The sequence below is a fragment of the Montipora foliosa genome, chromosome 9 (assembly GCF_036669935.1).
Source record: "Montipora foliosa isolate CH-2021 chromosome 9, ASM3666993v2, whole genome shotgun sequence".
Lineage (NCBI taxonomy): Eukaryota > Metazoa > Cnidaria > Anthozoa > Scleractinia > Acroporidae > Montipora > Montipora foliosa.
The window spans coordinates 10,241,871-10,258,287 of NC_090877.1; the positions used below are offsets into that span (position 1 = coordinate 10,241,871).

Sequence of the window (16,417 nt, forward strand, 5' to 3'; positions counted from 1 at the left end):
TTCTCATCTGAAATTGTATATTCGCGTTTTTCTAATCATTTTGTGATTACTCCAAGTCATTCGGTATATCAAATATATATCAACCTTCCGGAAATTAGACTGGTATGAACGGCGAGGAAATTTTTCGTCGGGTGCTCACGTCCACCACATAACCACAAATTTGGCAATTTCACGTCGCTGTTTAGCCGAAAAAGGCAAAGAAATGTCCCAAAATATATAACGCACGTGCAGAGCGTGCGGAGAAATTGTTTTCCCTCATATATACTATTGTTTTGTGACGTTCTCGTTATCTTCGACGTCGTCGTTAGGGACCTTAAGCAAAGACGACGACGACGGTCGACGAAAACGTCATCTCAGAATATAACTTTGCTTTATCGAAGTCTTTCGCGATTATTCAGTCTCGTTCACGTCCTACAATATGGGCGAAGTATCCTAATAATAAACTGGTACGAGCGGTTTCAGAGTGAAAATAGAGAATGAAAGATTCTCTGTTGCATGCTTACGTTGTCGTCATAACCTCAAATTTGATGATTTCAGGTCGTCGTTATGGAGAGCACCGCTAACATACTTGCTAAAATTCATGCTGCACCTGCAGCACGATTATTTATGCTCTTTTAACCAATGATATTATTGTTTTTTGGCGTTGTCGTAGTCGTAGCCGTCGTCGTTTCTTAAAACTCCCTGTTGTTTAGCCGAGAAAGGCAAAGAAATGTACCAAAATATATACCGCACGTGCAGAACGTGCGGAGAAATTGTTTTCCCTCATAAAAACTATTGTTTTGTGACGTTCTCGTTGTCTTTGACGTCGTCGATAGGGGAAGGGGGGCCTTTAGCAACGACAATGGCGTATTTAGTAGTAGCATATTTAGTAGGCTAAAACAATATAGCTTTGCACGCTCTGCACGTGCGTTTTTCACTTTTGTCCATTTCTTTGCCGTCGTCAGCAAAACAACAACGTGAAATAGCCAAATTTGAGGTTTTATGGAGGGCGTCAGCAGTTGAGGATAAATTTTCATTTTCTCCCCTAAATTAAACGCCGCTCATAACGGTTTCATTCCTGACGTACCGCTAAACCTTTGTCATATTAAAAAGCTTGGAATAGTCTCGAAGTGATCGCAATAACGCGAATTTTTGTTTTTAGATGACGTTCTCGTTATCGCTCCCGTCGTCGTTGCTAAAGCTCCTAGATGTTTCGCAGAGGACGGCAAAGAAATGTGGCCGCAAAATGTAAAACGCGAGTCAGTGCGGAACACTTAATTTTTTCTCATTAAACCGGTTGGTGTTGTGGCGTCCCCGTTCCCGCTGCCGTCCTCGTTGCTATGGCTCCCCGTGGTAACCATCCAGAGAGGGACTGGTAGCCTGGCTACAAGGAGTCAAACTCTAAGAATCTAACTTAAACACACCTACATTAACAGTTCCAACTGAAAATTACAAGGAGTTAAGATCTAGTTTCAGGGAGGCACATTTTCTTCCTTGCAATTTGTTTTTTCAGGTCACTCAACTGTTGAATTCTGATACCAATTGCAAGGTATGAACGTTATCTTCTGAGATTTCTGATGAAAGGGCATCAAGAACGACTTCTAAAGGTGATGCTATGGCATATGTTTTGTAAGCATTTTCATGCATAGCAAAAATTACGCCAAAGCCACGAAGGCTGGTATCCTCACCGCGTTTTTCGAAGATCACCGCTCCCGAATCCCCTTCCTTAACGAACGGATCTCTTGAGTGAATGAACAAGCAGTTCTTGCGCCATACGCGCTCACACACGACATTACTAATCTGTTTCTTACAGGTTTTGCAGTAACAGGTCATCCCGTGAATTGGTTCCATTTGTGATTGACTTGTTTGCCCTGTGTCACATTCTGGACAAAGGGCATGAGGTAGTCTGAAATCAAATGTTGCACCTAGTTGTGCCTTGAACATAGGAGCCACCAAAAACGCTTGGGCATCTACGGAGGCACCAACAACACCGCCGTTTTCGGTGTACCCTGTTGTTCTTCCACTCTTGCACAGGTCTTCAGCACTCATGATATCTTTGACTGGGCAACATTCACCACTGGGAGGAAGTCCTGTTCCAATCACTTTAACGATTTTGGATTTTTTTAAACGTTCCACTTCGTCTTTAGTCAACTCAGCAATGGCAGCATCAATGAAATACTCTTTGTCATTCGTCCATTTGACATTACGTTTCAACCCTTTAGTGTACAAACCCACAAGCCTTGGTTCTTTCAAACCCGCCTGGAAGGCCTTTTCATGTTTCTCCGCTTCCTCCAGTAAATCATCTGAACACCTTTCGGAACCTCGATTCTCTTCCTTTAGTTCCACCAGCCTGTTGAACTTCTTCTCCATTTCAAGTTTTTGGAGTTTTTCAGCCCCAGAAATCTTAGTCTCCTGATTGCCGGGTTCAGTGATTCTGTCTATCCACTGGGCGTATGCTCTTAAGTGGTACCTTAGATAGTTTAAATGGTCATCCAATCCAGGGTGAACAATCTCATCTCGAACAATGGGCCCATGTTTGATCACATGATCACATGACAGTGCATAAAAGCGATCTCCATCCCCCACAATGGCACCTAAGGTCCCACAACCTTCCTCATCCTTCACGCCAATGCTTGCTCCCAAACAAACCACGTCCTTCTGTTTTTGTGCCTGCTTCGGCTCCCAGATCTTACGAGCTCCAACGCTATACCAAAACCCGTCCACCACGTCCACCGGGTAACGTCCAAGAGAAGTTTCGAACTTGGATTCGCCCATAGGAATGAAACCTTTTCCTAGGACATAAATTCTTATACACGGTTCACGTGTCTGTTGGGAGTTTTTCACTTTAAAAGAGGCCTGCACAGATGTGACGTTTCGATGTTTGTCAAACTTATTTAGATTTTCGTTTATTACCTCGCTGATTGCATCGACTTGAGACGCCTCCAGTGCAAGTTCGTGGAATTCATCACAAACGTACTCAAGAGGTGTAACATTCAGTACATTCGCTGCGTTGTTATATAGATCTAACCACTTTAGTTCCACCTTCATCTTTGCAAAGCATTCTTGGGCGGCTACTTTTAAGCTCTCCATTGCACCAGACTCGCCACTGAAAACGTAGAAACGAATCACCACCTGATAGTTTTCTTTGTAGGGCAACACACGCACGCATTCCTCGTGCTCAGCTTCAAATTTCATGCTTGCCTCAATAATCTCTGCTTCTTTAGCTTTCGGTGGGGAGTCGGTATCAGGTCGATATCCAAGGGTAACACCAACGCTTCCTTGATGCAAGAAGATAACAAAGAAATAAAGAGAACTGTCCCATAAGTTTGGCTACTTTGTGCAAGTCGAGCAAAGTGGAATAATCCTGGAAGAATTTGGGAAAACAGTAGGAGGCAGTATCTGGTTGATCTTGTTACTGTTGCAGTGCAGTCTACATACAATAGGGAGCTTAAGCAATGACAACGACGACGGAAAAGAGAACGTCACGAATTTGCATATTTAGTGCACAAAACAATAGCTTTGCACGCTCTACACGTGCGTTTTTCACTTTTGTACATTTCTTTGCTGTCGTCTGCAAAACAACAACATGAAATGGCCAAATTTGAAGTTTTATGACGAACGTCAGCACTTGAAGATGGATAAATTTTCATTTTTTTCCCCTAAATTATGCGCCGTTCCGACCAGTGTCACCTTTGAGGAACTGCCACACCCTTATCATGTTAAAAAAGGTTGAAACAGTCACGAAGTGATTGCAACAACGTGAATTTTATATTTTGACGTTCTCCTTGCCGTTGCCGTCGTCGTTGCTTAAGCTCCCTAATCTTAGGTATACGAATGCAACGTTGTTGGTGCCAGCAAGCGCAAGGTACCTGCCTGCACTTGGCGATTGTGCCTTTCAATCAACAGCTCCGAAACTGTGAAACAATATTCCCGCAGAGAACAGAAACACTGAGAGCCTGACATCTTTTAAAAGAGCTCTCAAAACTAAATTAGCCTTTAAATGACCTGATTATAGGCCACTTCGGAAAATACCATAATACTCCTTGTTTGTCCCCGCAAATTTTGCATAAGCATTGTTTTTGTTTATCGAAAGTTGCCTCCGTATGGTAACTTTCGACACTCAGTAATCACAGTCAAAACCCGTTTTATTTCACAGTACTCGCAGATGTAAACTAGTCTCAAAAAGTAAAAGAAACGTGTTCTCCTATCGATTGCAAAACAAGATCATTTTCAAAGAACAAATGTCAACTATATAATTCTACATTGTGATTAATTACAGAATACAGGATTTTAAAAAACATTCATCGACCAGTTTTTCAGCTAGACCGCCAGACGTTCTGGGAACGAAGTTTGACGAAATTCCGCAAAATAGAATGCTTTCCGTTGAAGTTTGTCAACGGACATCAAAAGCAGTTTATATCATGAAATTTCACGGAGAGCTAGCTTGATACCTCCAAAAGACTTACACGACAAGCGATTCTTCTGTTTATTAAAAACAGCGCTTCTTTTGAAAGTTATTGTAAGAGTAACGACAAATTGAGTATTTTAGGCGTAAAAACTTCTCTCTCGAATAACTTAAAATCGGCTTTTACGATTTTCTTCAAACTTCGTCAAACGTTTGACAAACATCTCAGGATTAGTACCCTGCGTATCATTTCAAAAATTTAGATCGAATAAAGCGTAAAATTGCTGCTAATAAAAAACCATGACGTCAAGGTTTCGTTGCCATGGTAACCTAGAACGCCATATCAACTACATTTTTACAAACTTCAAACTTCCTCTAGTACGTGGTTAAAGTTTCAACGCTGTAGGTGCTTGCATATAAGAACTGTGGCCGTCTAAAGTCTAATGGTATAGGCTAAATTTATTGTAGGAAGCCTCCTTAACGCAACAAATGAAATGCTCGGTTCAAAGTTCAGTCTATATGCGTGTCTCAAATTCAATGTTTACTGATCATCATTAGCAATGCCTTGGATACGTAACTCTGCTGCAGCTGCTGCATCCCGTCTGGGCCTGAATGGCGGTGCGGTAGGGCTGAGAGACATAGCGTCCTTTGATCTGTCGCACGACAATTCCAGGGGGTACAAATGTTGTATGGCTCTCTCCAGGACGGTCTTCCCAGTTCGCACCTTAGCTGCACGAACTACGCCATCACGTCCCACAATTAGCTTTTCTATGATCCCAAGTGGCCAGTAGTTTCGGTTTTGTTCTTCCGACTTCAAAATCACCACATCTCCTACTGACAGAGGATTCTTTGAATTTCCATGCTTCAGGCTGTGTCCTTCTCGTAGCGCTCGTAAATATTCAGAGGACCAACGGCGCCAAATTGCATCTTTACTCCTTTGGAGGAATAGGCCATTTCCGAGTTCATGTGTGCCTCCTCTTCAAAGCGAGTCTAAGTGCGAAGATTTTGTTAACAAAATTAGTTTTCATTCATATGTAAAGTAGAACTAATTACCATCACAAAAACTTCGCACTTAAATTCGCTTTGAAGAGGAGGCAGACATGAACTCGGAAATGGCCTATTTCACTCGTTTCCTGAGGTCTTTTTCTCAGATGATATGGCTGCAGTTCTGGCAAAAGGTTGGACTTGATGAACAACAGGGCGTTCGGCGTCAGCGTGGGTAGCTGTATGTCATCTTCTGCGTAGCTGAGGGGGCGGTTGTCCAGTACAATCTCAACGTCCAGGAGCACCTCACTGAACTTGTCCCAGGATAGTTGACCTTGTCCCACTGTCTTATAGAAGACGCCCTTCATTACCCTGATGAGTCGTTCGAACTGTCCGCCCCCACCAGGGGGCGCGGCTCAAATTAAACTGCCAGGTTATTTCGTGAGTGCCAAGAAAGATGTTGAGCCTTTCATCTTTGCGTACTTTTTTCAACCAGTTAGCTGCGGCGATGAACGTTCTCCCGTTGTCTGAATAAATCTTTGTCGGCCTCCCTCTTCTCGCTATCAGGCGTTTGAGGCTTTTGATAAATTCTCCCGTTTCCAGGCTTGGTAGCAATTCCAAGAATACTGCGCGGGTCAAGCTGCAAGAATATATCACAATGTTCGCGTTCTGTTCCTTTGATTTCCACTGTAGATAATTTACAGGTCCAGTGAAGTCTACTCCAATGACGCTGAAGGGATCGGCTCCTTCGGTTCTGTCCCTTGGCAGGGGTCCGGCTGGTGGGTGAGGAGCAGCCACGGCTTGAAACCTTTTACAGCCCCAACAGCTCCTAAGAACTCGTTTGGTGACTTTGCGAAGGCGGGGTACCCATTGGACTTCAGGAACCTTCGCCATTGTAAGTCCCACTCCCCCGTGCAAAGTGGTCACATGGGAGCGCTGAACTATTTTGAAGGTGTACAGGGCAGAAACCGGCAAGAAAATGGGGTATTCTCCCTGAATGCGTCCCTGGCATTCCAACACCCCATCGGCGTTTCTCTAAAGGTTTAGCTGTAACTTGTCCTCTTGGAAGTGGCTGTCACTGATCGACTGATGTTGCGCTTGTTTAATCCAGAAGAGCCAGCATGCGGTGATTTCCTGTGTCGACAGGGGGCCTCGGATCTTCTCCGAAGGGTGCTGGCAGTTGCGAATGAAACGTGAAACCCATGCGCAAACTCTGAGGGTTTTGTGTAGGTCAAACTTCTCTAGGACACGATCAAGGTCATCACTGATTTTGATATCCGCTGCGAAGATCTCTTGTTGAACTTTCCTTTCTGCATCACTTTGTTGGCTCGCTTGCGTCACGATATCTTCTGGCCAGCTTGTGAGGTCCGCTAACCACTCTGGGCCTCTCCACCACAGCTGTACATCTGTTACACTCCCACCACGGCTACCGAGGTCAGCAGGATTCTCAGTAGAAGATACGTGACGCCATTCAGTGTTTGGATGACTTTGGATTTTTCGCACGCGATTTGTGACGAACTGACGATAATCACCTTGGTCATTCAACCAGTGTAATGCCACTGTGCTATCCAACCAGCACTGGATGTCGGTTGCGAGCGGAAACCCTTCCAATGCTTTGTGTACGTTCGTCACCAGGTTCACAGCCATGCGTCCCGATATCAGTTCGAGACAAGGAATGGTCAGCCCCTGTTTGGCGAGACGGGACTTGGCAGCAACTAGACCTTGTGTGCAACCCCACATTCTTGTGTAACAACAGCATAAATTGCAGCACTCACGCCATGTCCTCTGGCATCGCCGAAGGCGTGTAACTTTATTTCTTTGATTGGTTCTTGATAGGTTGCCAAATTGCGCGGCAGAGTGACACTGTCTGGCAATTTGTATTCCCAGTTGTTTTCCATCAATTTGTGTAGACGTCTGGTAACGGAGCATCCCAAGCGAGCTTTTGGTTGCATATTGCTCTGTAGATCAATTTTCCCTCCAGCATGGGCGACACTAATCCGAGCGGGTCGTAGACTCTGGCTAAATTTGCAAGAACTCCGCGCTTCGTCAACTCAGCTCTTTCCGCAGGAACGACTGCGCTTAACGTATCCTGAACTTTGTCCCATGGGTGTCCAAGGAGTTTACTCTTCCCCTGATTCAATTTGTTTTCAAGTTGCTTCTTGGCAAAGGTGGGTTCGTCATCACCGGAATTCGTCTCTAGGTCTGGTACATTTGAGTGCCATTTGTGGAGTTCAAACCTTGCGTCAGCAAAAACTTCAGCCCTTTCACATTTCAACTTCATTGCGTCTGTCACGGTGGGTCCACCTGAAATAAAACCATCTACGTACAGGCTCTTTAATGCTTCACTGACGCTTTCTGGGAGGCGGGGTCTCCACAGTTCAAGGTGTTGCTGGATAACTCCGTTCAGCAGGAACGGGAACGGGGCCAAACCCAACACTACTAGGGTGAAACGCAGAATATCCACTTCGCTCGAATGTACGTCTTTAATCCAATGAAACCTTAAGGAGTCTCGCTCAGCTTGGCGGATCCTTATCTGCAGAAACGCTTTCCGTATTTCCCCTGTGACAGCCACACTGTGGAATCAGTTACGATTCAACATGCTCCATAGCTGGTTCTGTAACAGTGGGCCAGCGTGAAGACAATCATTGAGAGATGGTGCATAATTATGGGCGTGAGCGGAGGCATCGTACACTACTCGGAGTTTTGTCGTCTCAGTGTTCTCTCGAACTACTGCTCGGTGAGGCAAGTAGAATTCTTTTCCCATCGCTTCAGAAGGTGCTCTTTCGACCACACCCTCTTCTATAACAGCAGCATACTGGGCTAGCATATCTGTTCCTCGAAGTTTGCGTAACAAGGAATTCAATCGGATCAGGCTGCCGTTTTGATTGTTACGAAGTGGAGGATGGTCACCTTTCCAAGGGAAAGTGGTTTCATATCGGCCATCCCAGGAGCGCGTCAATTGCTCCTTAAACTCACTGTATGCGTCTTCTTGATCACCTGTGGGACTGTCTGCAAGACCAAGTAAGTCCAAAGCACACAGACGCTTGTAGTCGGCAGCAGAGTTCACAGCGAGATACACTGGAGATAAATCGGTCTCAGCACCTGGTGACATCAGCGTCCACCCAAAGCGTGTGAACTCAGCTACGGGATCCCCACCGCGACCAACTCGTAATCGCTCCCTGGTACGCATTCTTGGCAAGTCCTTCGCTCCCAGGATGAGATGGACAGGCAGTACTCTTTTGTCGTCATCATCGTCGATGTATATCCCTCTCAGATGGGGATGCTTGGCCAGGACTTCCTTATACTTGGAGTTCTCAAATGAGAGCAATTCCCGTTTGTCGACTTTGGTCACATTCACGTCCAATGACACTTTGTACTCTTGCACGACTCTCATAGCCACGCCCACAAGCATTGTAATTTGACAAACTCCGGAAGCTTTGCGTTCAGCTTTTGTCAGATTCACAAAAGTCGATGATGCATATGAATGGCTTGCACCGCTGTCGAGAAGGGCCCGAAATTTGTATCCTGCTACCTTAACTATTACTACGGGATGAATGACGGCTGAATTTCCCACTTGCGAAGTGGTCATCCCCGGCTCACGTGCTTGTTGACGATCACAGATTGATGTGTGATGTTTCTTGGCACAATGACGGCAAGAAATTTTTCTGTTACACTCAATTGCTCGATGTTTTGGTCCGGTGCAGTTGAAACAGAGCTTCTTTGTCGCCAGGATGTTTTTCCTTTCATCAAATGATGTCACGCGATGACATTCGAGACCTCTGTGCGTGGGTCATCACAGTACACGCACACACGTGTTTCTTGCGTTGGAAAACTTCTCCGAGCTATCTGATCACGTTGCGAGTGTGGCGTTTCTTCTCGATGATCTTCACTTGATTCTACTGGATTTTGATGTGTCCAGGAGCCCAAAGCGTCACAAAGTTTGACAAAATCCCAGTTTTGCCAATCGTCGTCGTTGCGGACCAAATCTCTGCGAATCCCAGCTGACTTGTCTATCATCAACGCCCCATTTCCTCTAACATCTCCCAGCCTTCCCATTGTTTCCAGTGATTGTACATTGTACCGCAGTTGTTCGTAAAATTGATGGATTTTTTGTGGATTTGTTCCTTTAATCCTAGGCAGATCAAGAATATTTTGTACATACGCGAACCGCACCGCGCACCGGTGGCTCAGTTGGTTGAGCACCAGGCTGCCATGCGGGAGGTCGTGAGTTTGACTCCGGCCGGACCAACACTCACGGTCTTTAAATGACTGAGGAGAAAGTGCTGCCTTTGTAATTACATCCGCAAATGGTTAGACTTTCAAGTCTTCTCGGATAAGGACGATAAGCCAGAGGTCCCGTCTCACAAATAACTTCCATGTTCATTAGTTCCCTGTGGGACGTTAAAGAACCCACACACTATTCGAGAAGAGTAGGGGATGAAGTTCCCGGTGTTGTGGCTGTCCTCTGTGTGTATATGGTTGGGTGGGTATAGCAGGTCCACATCAGCTGAATAGCTGCCAAAACTTCAACCTGCTTAAACAAATAAATAACAAACAAAGAAACAAACAAACAATTTCGCTTTCCTTGCCATAACGATCCATTAAGATACTTTTTGCTTGATTGTACCCTTCCGCGGTAAATGGGAGCCCGTCGATTGTTTTTCGCACCTTGAGATCCACAAATTCTTTGGGATAAGAAAACGTCATTAGCGCGGCCATCCCAGTTTTGTCAATAGCCTCAGTGAATTGGCCCCAAAACCGATTCCAATCGAGGTATGTTCCATCGAACTTTGTAATGGTGAGCTTGGGAAGTTTAGCAGCGTTACTAGTAACTTGTGTTTGTTTGGCGTCTTGACTCCCTGTGAAAATAGAATCTTGTTGATCTTTCTCTTCAAGCTCTTTGTGGTATCTGAATTTCTTCTCTATCAGCTCTTTCTCGAATTCGAGTTGCTTTTGTCTTGCCTTCTCTGTCTCCCTTCTTTCAGTCTCGGTGAGGAATGCAGCCAGGTTATCGACATCTTCATCAACCATTGCGATTTTGTTGTCTATCTCTTCACTCCATGGATGAGGGAATTGCGATCCTGGGAGGGGGGGGGGGGGGGGGGTACATGCGGCCAGCCAGGGTATGTTTTTCGGGATTTTTGTCTTGAACATGGTATCGAATTTATCATTTTTTGTCTTAATCAGGGTATCGATTTATCAATTTTTGTCTTAAACTGGGTTAAATGTCTTAAACAGGGTATCAGAAATCGGAATTGTCTTAAAATGGATACGAAAATCAGCGATATTTGTCTTAAACAGGGTCAGGGTATCAGGGGCCGCGCTGCACCTCCCCACCCAGGGATATATCGAGCCCCCCCCCCTTCCTTTGCGGGATTGCGATCGCGTCCTCCCCGTCTTCAATTTTTATTTCTTCTAGTTTTTGCCTCGCTTCATCTGTTGAGTTTCCAATAGCTTGTAGCGACTGTACGTGTCGTTTGATGTGGTTGCTGTTTTTACTTGTAAGGACTGTTTCCGTCTTGTCCCGTGTCATCTGTAGCTGAGTGAGTTTCGTTTGTTAGGGTTAGTCAAAACCTGTTTTATTTCACAGTACTCGCAGATGTACACTAGTCTCAAAAAGTAAAGAAAAAGTGTTCTCCTATCGATTGCAAAACAAGATCTATTTCAAAGATCAACTGTCAACTATATAATTCTACGTTGTGAACAAAGTGACAGAAAGCTAACTAAATGTCAATCACGGCTTAACAGTTTCAGAAATGTTTTCTCTTGGGACCATTGCAAGTCCCATGAGAAAACTGGAAACAATGCTTATGCAAAATTTGGAGGGACAAAGAGTATTATGGTATTTTACAAAGTGGCCTAGTAGCAGCAATGTTATCAACTAAAATTATTAATTCAACTACTTTCATCAATTATTGTAATGCACATATGAACATATTTGTATGGTGTATGTGATATAGAACGGTTTTAAATTGAGTGTTGTAACACCAATACCAAAGTAATTACTCCGACCAATGGCATCTCATCACATCAGGCGCAAACAGCTCTGTGAACCAATCAAAATTCGCAGCAATTCCGAGTAACTTGCTGGTTTTGTTTTTCCCCTTTCATTGGTTAATAAACTGTTGCAAGATTTTAACGCCAATCACTGCCACAAACATGGACTAAGTGAAATTTAGTATAAGGTTTTAAGTAGTTTTCGTGCCAAAAATTAAGCTTGCCACGTCATGATATTATTAGATTTCGGGAAAACGATAGTTTTTTGTATAGTCTTTGTCAGTTGTGCTTCTTGGTCGCTACGATCAAGTTATCGAGATGTGAGACAGTATTTAAAACGAGAAACGATTGTGTACATTACCTCGAACACCAATGTCAACAATTCGAAATTCATTGGCATTTCGCTTCACCGATTTATGAATGCATCATTTGTTCGAGTTAAATATTGCGTGATTATCTTAGTGCAACATGCACGACAATCACTAAGGCCCCGTTTATATGGAGAAAAGTAGTCCCGGGTAAAGGGTCACCCGCCTACCCGAGTTACCCTGGGCAAGCCAACTTTTCATACATTTCCTTACAAAACTTGGCGAACCGTTTACATGACAAACCAAAAGTTGGCTCGGCTAGAAGGGTGACCCGCCTAGCCAGGTCATCCTTTTGCGATGGTAGGGTCACCCTCCTAGCCGGGCCAACTTTTCTCCGTATAAACAGGGCCTTAGTGATTGTCGTGCATGTTGCACTAAGATAATCACACAATATTTACCTCGAAAAAATGATACTTTCATGAATCGGTGAAGCGAAATGCCAATGAATTTCGAATTGTTGACAATGGTGTTCAAAGTAATGTACACAATCGTTTCGCGTTTAAATACTGTCTCACATCTTGATAACTCGATTGTAGCGAGCTCGCCGGGTCAACTCCGTCAAGGCGAGACAATCAGAGCATGCGCGAGCTCTGTTGTCATCTCTTGGCTTGGGCAAGGGGGTCAACTTTTTTCTCATATAAATGCTCGGTAAAGTTGACTCGGCTAGGAGGGTGACCCTCTTGCCCGGGACAACTTTTCTCCATATAAACGGGGCCTAACTGTAGCAATTGCAATCACGCAATAGACATTTTTCGCTGGTACATTTTGTTTTCCGAATACAGATCATGTGATAATACTCAGGTGGTTTGGTCCTTTGTTTTGTTCATCGAAAAGAGTGCATACAAGCATGAATATGTCTGCATGCACTCTTTTTAATGAACAAAACAAAGGAACAAAACTCCTGAGTATTAATTATCACATGATCTGTATTGGGGAAAAAATGTACAAGCGAAAAAGGTCTCTTACTTTCAACATTCATTTGAAAACCGCTCCATAAGTATTATCTATTAATTATTACCAATTAACACTAATTTACCATTATTATTATTATTGTCATTACTGGGTTGCCAGTATGGCAATCCTAGTTGGAATCTGGCTTTTGTTTCGTCGTTTTTTACTGGGTTGCCAGTATGGCAATTCCAGTCGGAAAAAGTCCGGCATTTGTTGGGTGTTTTTCTTTTTTTTTTTTTTTTCCCCGTGTCGGTAAAAGTCTTGCCCATCACTCCCCTGCTAAGTGGTGTCTTTGTGCATAGAGCCTTCTGCGCGTATTTTCTTAGGATCGAGAGGGTAGTGGGAAATGCGTAGATTTCTCTGGTAGACACAGTAGAACGATTTTAACTTAACCGGCAATGGCGTCGAAGTAGTATAGGAGTTGGGGGTATCAGCACATTTTCGAATCCAACTCAAATACTGCTTTTCATAAAATGGTTTTCGATTTTGGAAACTATATATTTAGATCTCATACTGAAAACAGCATTTGGAAAACTATGTTTTTCATTTTGGTTTTTTATCAGGTGCATTTATCAGATGGTTTAATGCAATGGTTTCAGTATTTTCTTTTTGCAAATCTATATATTTATAAATTTAATCTGATACAATATTATAAATGAATTGTAATTTGGATATTCATACTGGAATTATTGAAATGAATGAAATTATTTGTCCATTTTGTGATAAAAAATTAGTTGAAGTTGAACGTTTTATTGAATCATGTTGTGATAAATCGGATGTTGAGAAAGATGATTATAAGTTGGTATGTAAAAATTGCGGATCAGTTCATGGATATGTAAATGCTGATGATTTTTATGACAATATTTACAAAATACGGCGAAAGTATATTTATCATCGAGAATATCATATAGAAAATAAAATAACCAATCTATGTACTGAAAACAAATATCAAATATCACCAAATGAAAAACAAAAAGTGATTAGAGTGTTTGAAGAGATTGATAAGATATTACCACAGATCGATCAAAACAGACAGAATAATTAATATAAACTTTATCCTTAAACAGTTGTTTGTAATGTTAGATTTGTCAGTAGAAAAAATATACCTTTGTCAAAATCAATTGAGACTTTAACACAATATAAAAAATACTGGGATAAAATACAATCATTAATAGAAGATAAAATACAATCAATCATTAACAAGTAAATATTTTGTCATGTTTTAGTAGGAATTTATCTACTATGGGTGCAGTATCAGTAATAACATCATCAATATTTTTCATCATAGATAATAAATTATCTTGGTAATATTCACCAGTTCTCATTATATTTTTAATATATATGAGAAAATGTTGATAACTCTGATAGGCATATACACAATTTTGGATTTTAAGATCAAGGTCTTTATGCTTCATCCAACCCTGAAACAAAAGTGCTACTGTACTAATAGCAATTAAACTAGTACCACCGGTTGCTAGACTTGAAGCTAAACCTCCAGATGCAAAAACAATAGATAGTGAATTGCCTAGTAATTTCCATTTTTTTAAATGTTTCATTGCTTGTTTATAAGCCCAACACTTTTTATGGTATGTGTGATAATGCATTTTTAATTCCTTGATCTGTTCTTCAGTTAGTTTGTCTGAAATGTGATTCCAGTCGAATATACTTTTACGTTGGTCTGTCATATATATAGTTTATATTATTAATCTTTTGAATATGCAATGTAATAATCCAGAAATCTGACCGCATAATGGAGATCTTTTTATAGGTTTTGGTGTTAGGTTCTTGGGTATGGCATATGGATACCCTCGGCCTAATGAATAATGGTCATAGAATCTACCGAAAGCATCATGTAGGATACTATGCAAGTGTAAAATATCGATCCCACCAAGTAGTTTTTCTAAAAGCCATGTAAGACGTCCATTTCCTAGTCCCATGAGTCCTATTTCTCCATTGTTTAATCGAACAATTTCATCAATTGATTTGTCAGCATTAAAATGTTTTTGATACAAAAACTGATAAACAAGACATGATTTCAATATTTTATCATTCAAATTAGGGTATTTTTCCTTTATCTCATTGAAAAAAGGCCCATAATAAATTTGAATGTTTAGTGTTTTATGACTAAATTTGAAAGAATTATATAAAATTTGAATTTGTTTGATTGTGGACCCACTTGGAATCAAAACTTGTTTACTGCCATTTATAGTGAACGTTTTGTCTTGTGCATTAGTGTCAAGATCTCCATGTTAATAATATGATGTTTTTAAAATATCATTTCCATTCATATCAATTGGAATGTGTAACGTTAATTTATTGTTAATAACATCATAAGGTTTATTTAAATCAGGTGGCAAACCAAGCAATTCGTTACCATTCATGTCAATAGGAATATGTACTTCCAATTTATTGTTTTTGATTTCATACGCCTTTTTATAATCATATATGGTGAAATCAAGATCACTTTTTGCAGCATTTTTTATTCCATAAATCAGGACATAAAGTGGCAACAGATTTGGGCTACTGTTATCAAAATTGCTCTTGAAATTTACATACAAACATCTTTGTATTCCTTGTGAAGTACCATCTGGAGATAAATTTAATATGGTGCAAAGATAGTTTGTAATCCGAATTTACTTTTATTGTAAGTCCTGAATCTATATTCGTATTTAGTTTTTCAAAACCAAGCAAAGTGGAACTGAATTCATAACTGTAACTAGACCCTCCGTGAGGGTACACTGGGTTGCCTGTGGTACGTGCAGCGTTCCAGGCAAATTGTGACTGGCCCACGGGCCGATTACGGGCTTGCAAAAACAAAGCAAAAGGTAATTAAAAAACCACATATAATAAACTACTTACTAACCGAGCTAGCTCGAGCCGTACTGGGGAACATTGACCCTGGGTCGTTTTTGTACGGACCTCGCTGCGCTCGGTCCGTACTGCCACGACCTCGGGCAGATATTTCCCTGGCAGTACGGCCCTCACGCTCGGTTAGTAAGAAGTTATTAAGGGGTCACCCAGAAGTCATACCAGCAGAGGCCCTTTGGCTCACAGGTCCTCACACGTTCGTACGACGAAACAGATCCTTTTCTGAGGTTAAAAACCTGGCTACTGGCCTAACTCTTTTTCCTACTTTCCCAACCGCGAGAAAACCGCGGTAAATCAGCCATCGCCAAAAAATGTTTTTTTTTTCTCAAAAAATATTTAAAGTTAGGGGGAAAAATCATTTTAAAGCTAAGAAAATAAGCTTTCCAACAGCATACAACTTATTTACAGACAACTGAAACATTTTATAAAAGCGAAAGTCGAACGAAAAAATTTAAGAAAAACAACAGTAAAATATGTTTTCTAGGCAAAATTTGGTCATTTTAGCGTTGATTACCAATTTTTGGATGCAAAACTAATATTTTCTGCAATTTATCTGCTTTCTTGGACATAAATTCGACCGAAAACTGATAAGGCATGAATATTTTTAGATTTTTAGGAATAATAGATAACGTGGTTCAATGCGTAATGTGATAATGCGATAAAAGTGTCAAATTTGCGACCCATTGCTAACGGCAACGGAAGCGATCGCATTACGAATAATTAACCTCTGTTGCCAAAAACCACCCAAATAACCGGTCAGTGTAAAACGCAGACTGAAGACTGCAGACCAGGGATTAAATGCAGACTGAGGGTAAAATGCAGACTGCAGACTGCAGGTTAATAAAATAATAATGAAAAAAGAGTT

At 41.8% G+C, this 16,417-nt stretch overlaps 1 protein-coding gene across 2 annotated transcripts in view; it reads right to left on the reverse strand.

The window, feature by feature from the left end:
* The window catches only part of LOC137971123 (uncharacterized), a 38,519-nt gene that overhangs the window by 3,065 nt on the left and 19,037 nt on the right, over positions 1–16,417 (reverse strand). For both annotated transcript variants that reach the window (XM_068817861.1, XM_068817860.1), the window contains one exon: positions 1–3,257. This exon is cut by the window's left edge. In XM_068817861.1, coding sequence (XP_068673962.1) covers positions 1,498–3,257 — 1,760 coding nt within the window. In that variant the 3' untranslated portion in view covers positions 1–1,497. The remainder of the gene's footprint in view (positions 3,258–16,417) is intronic.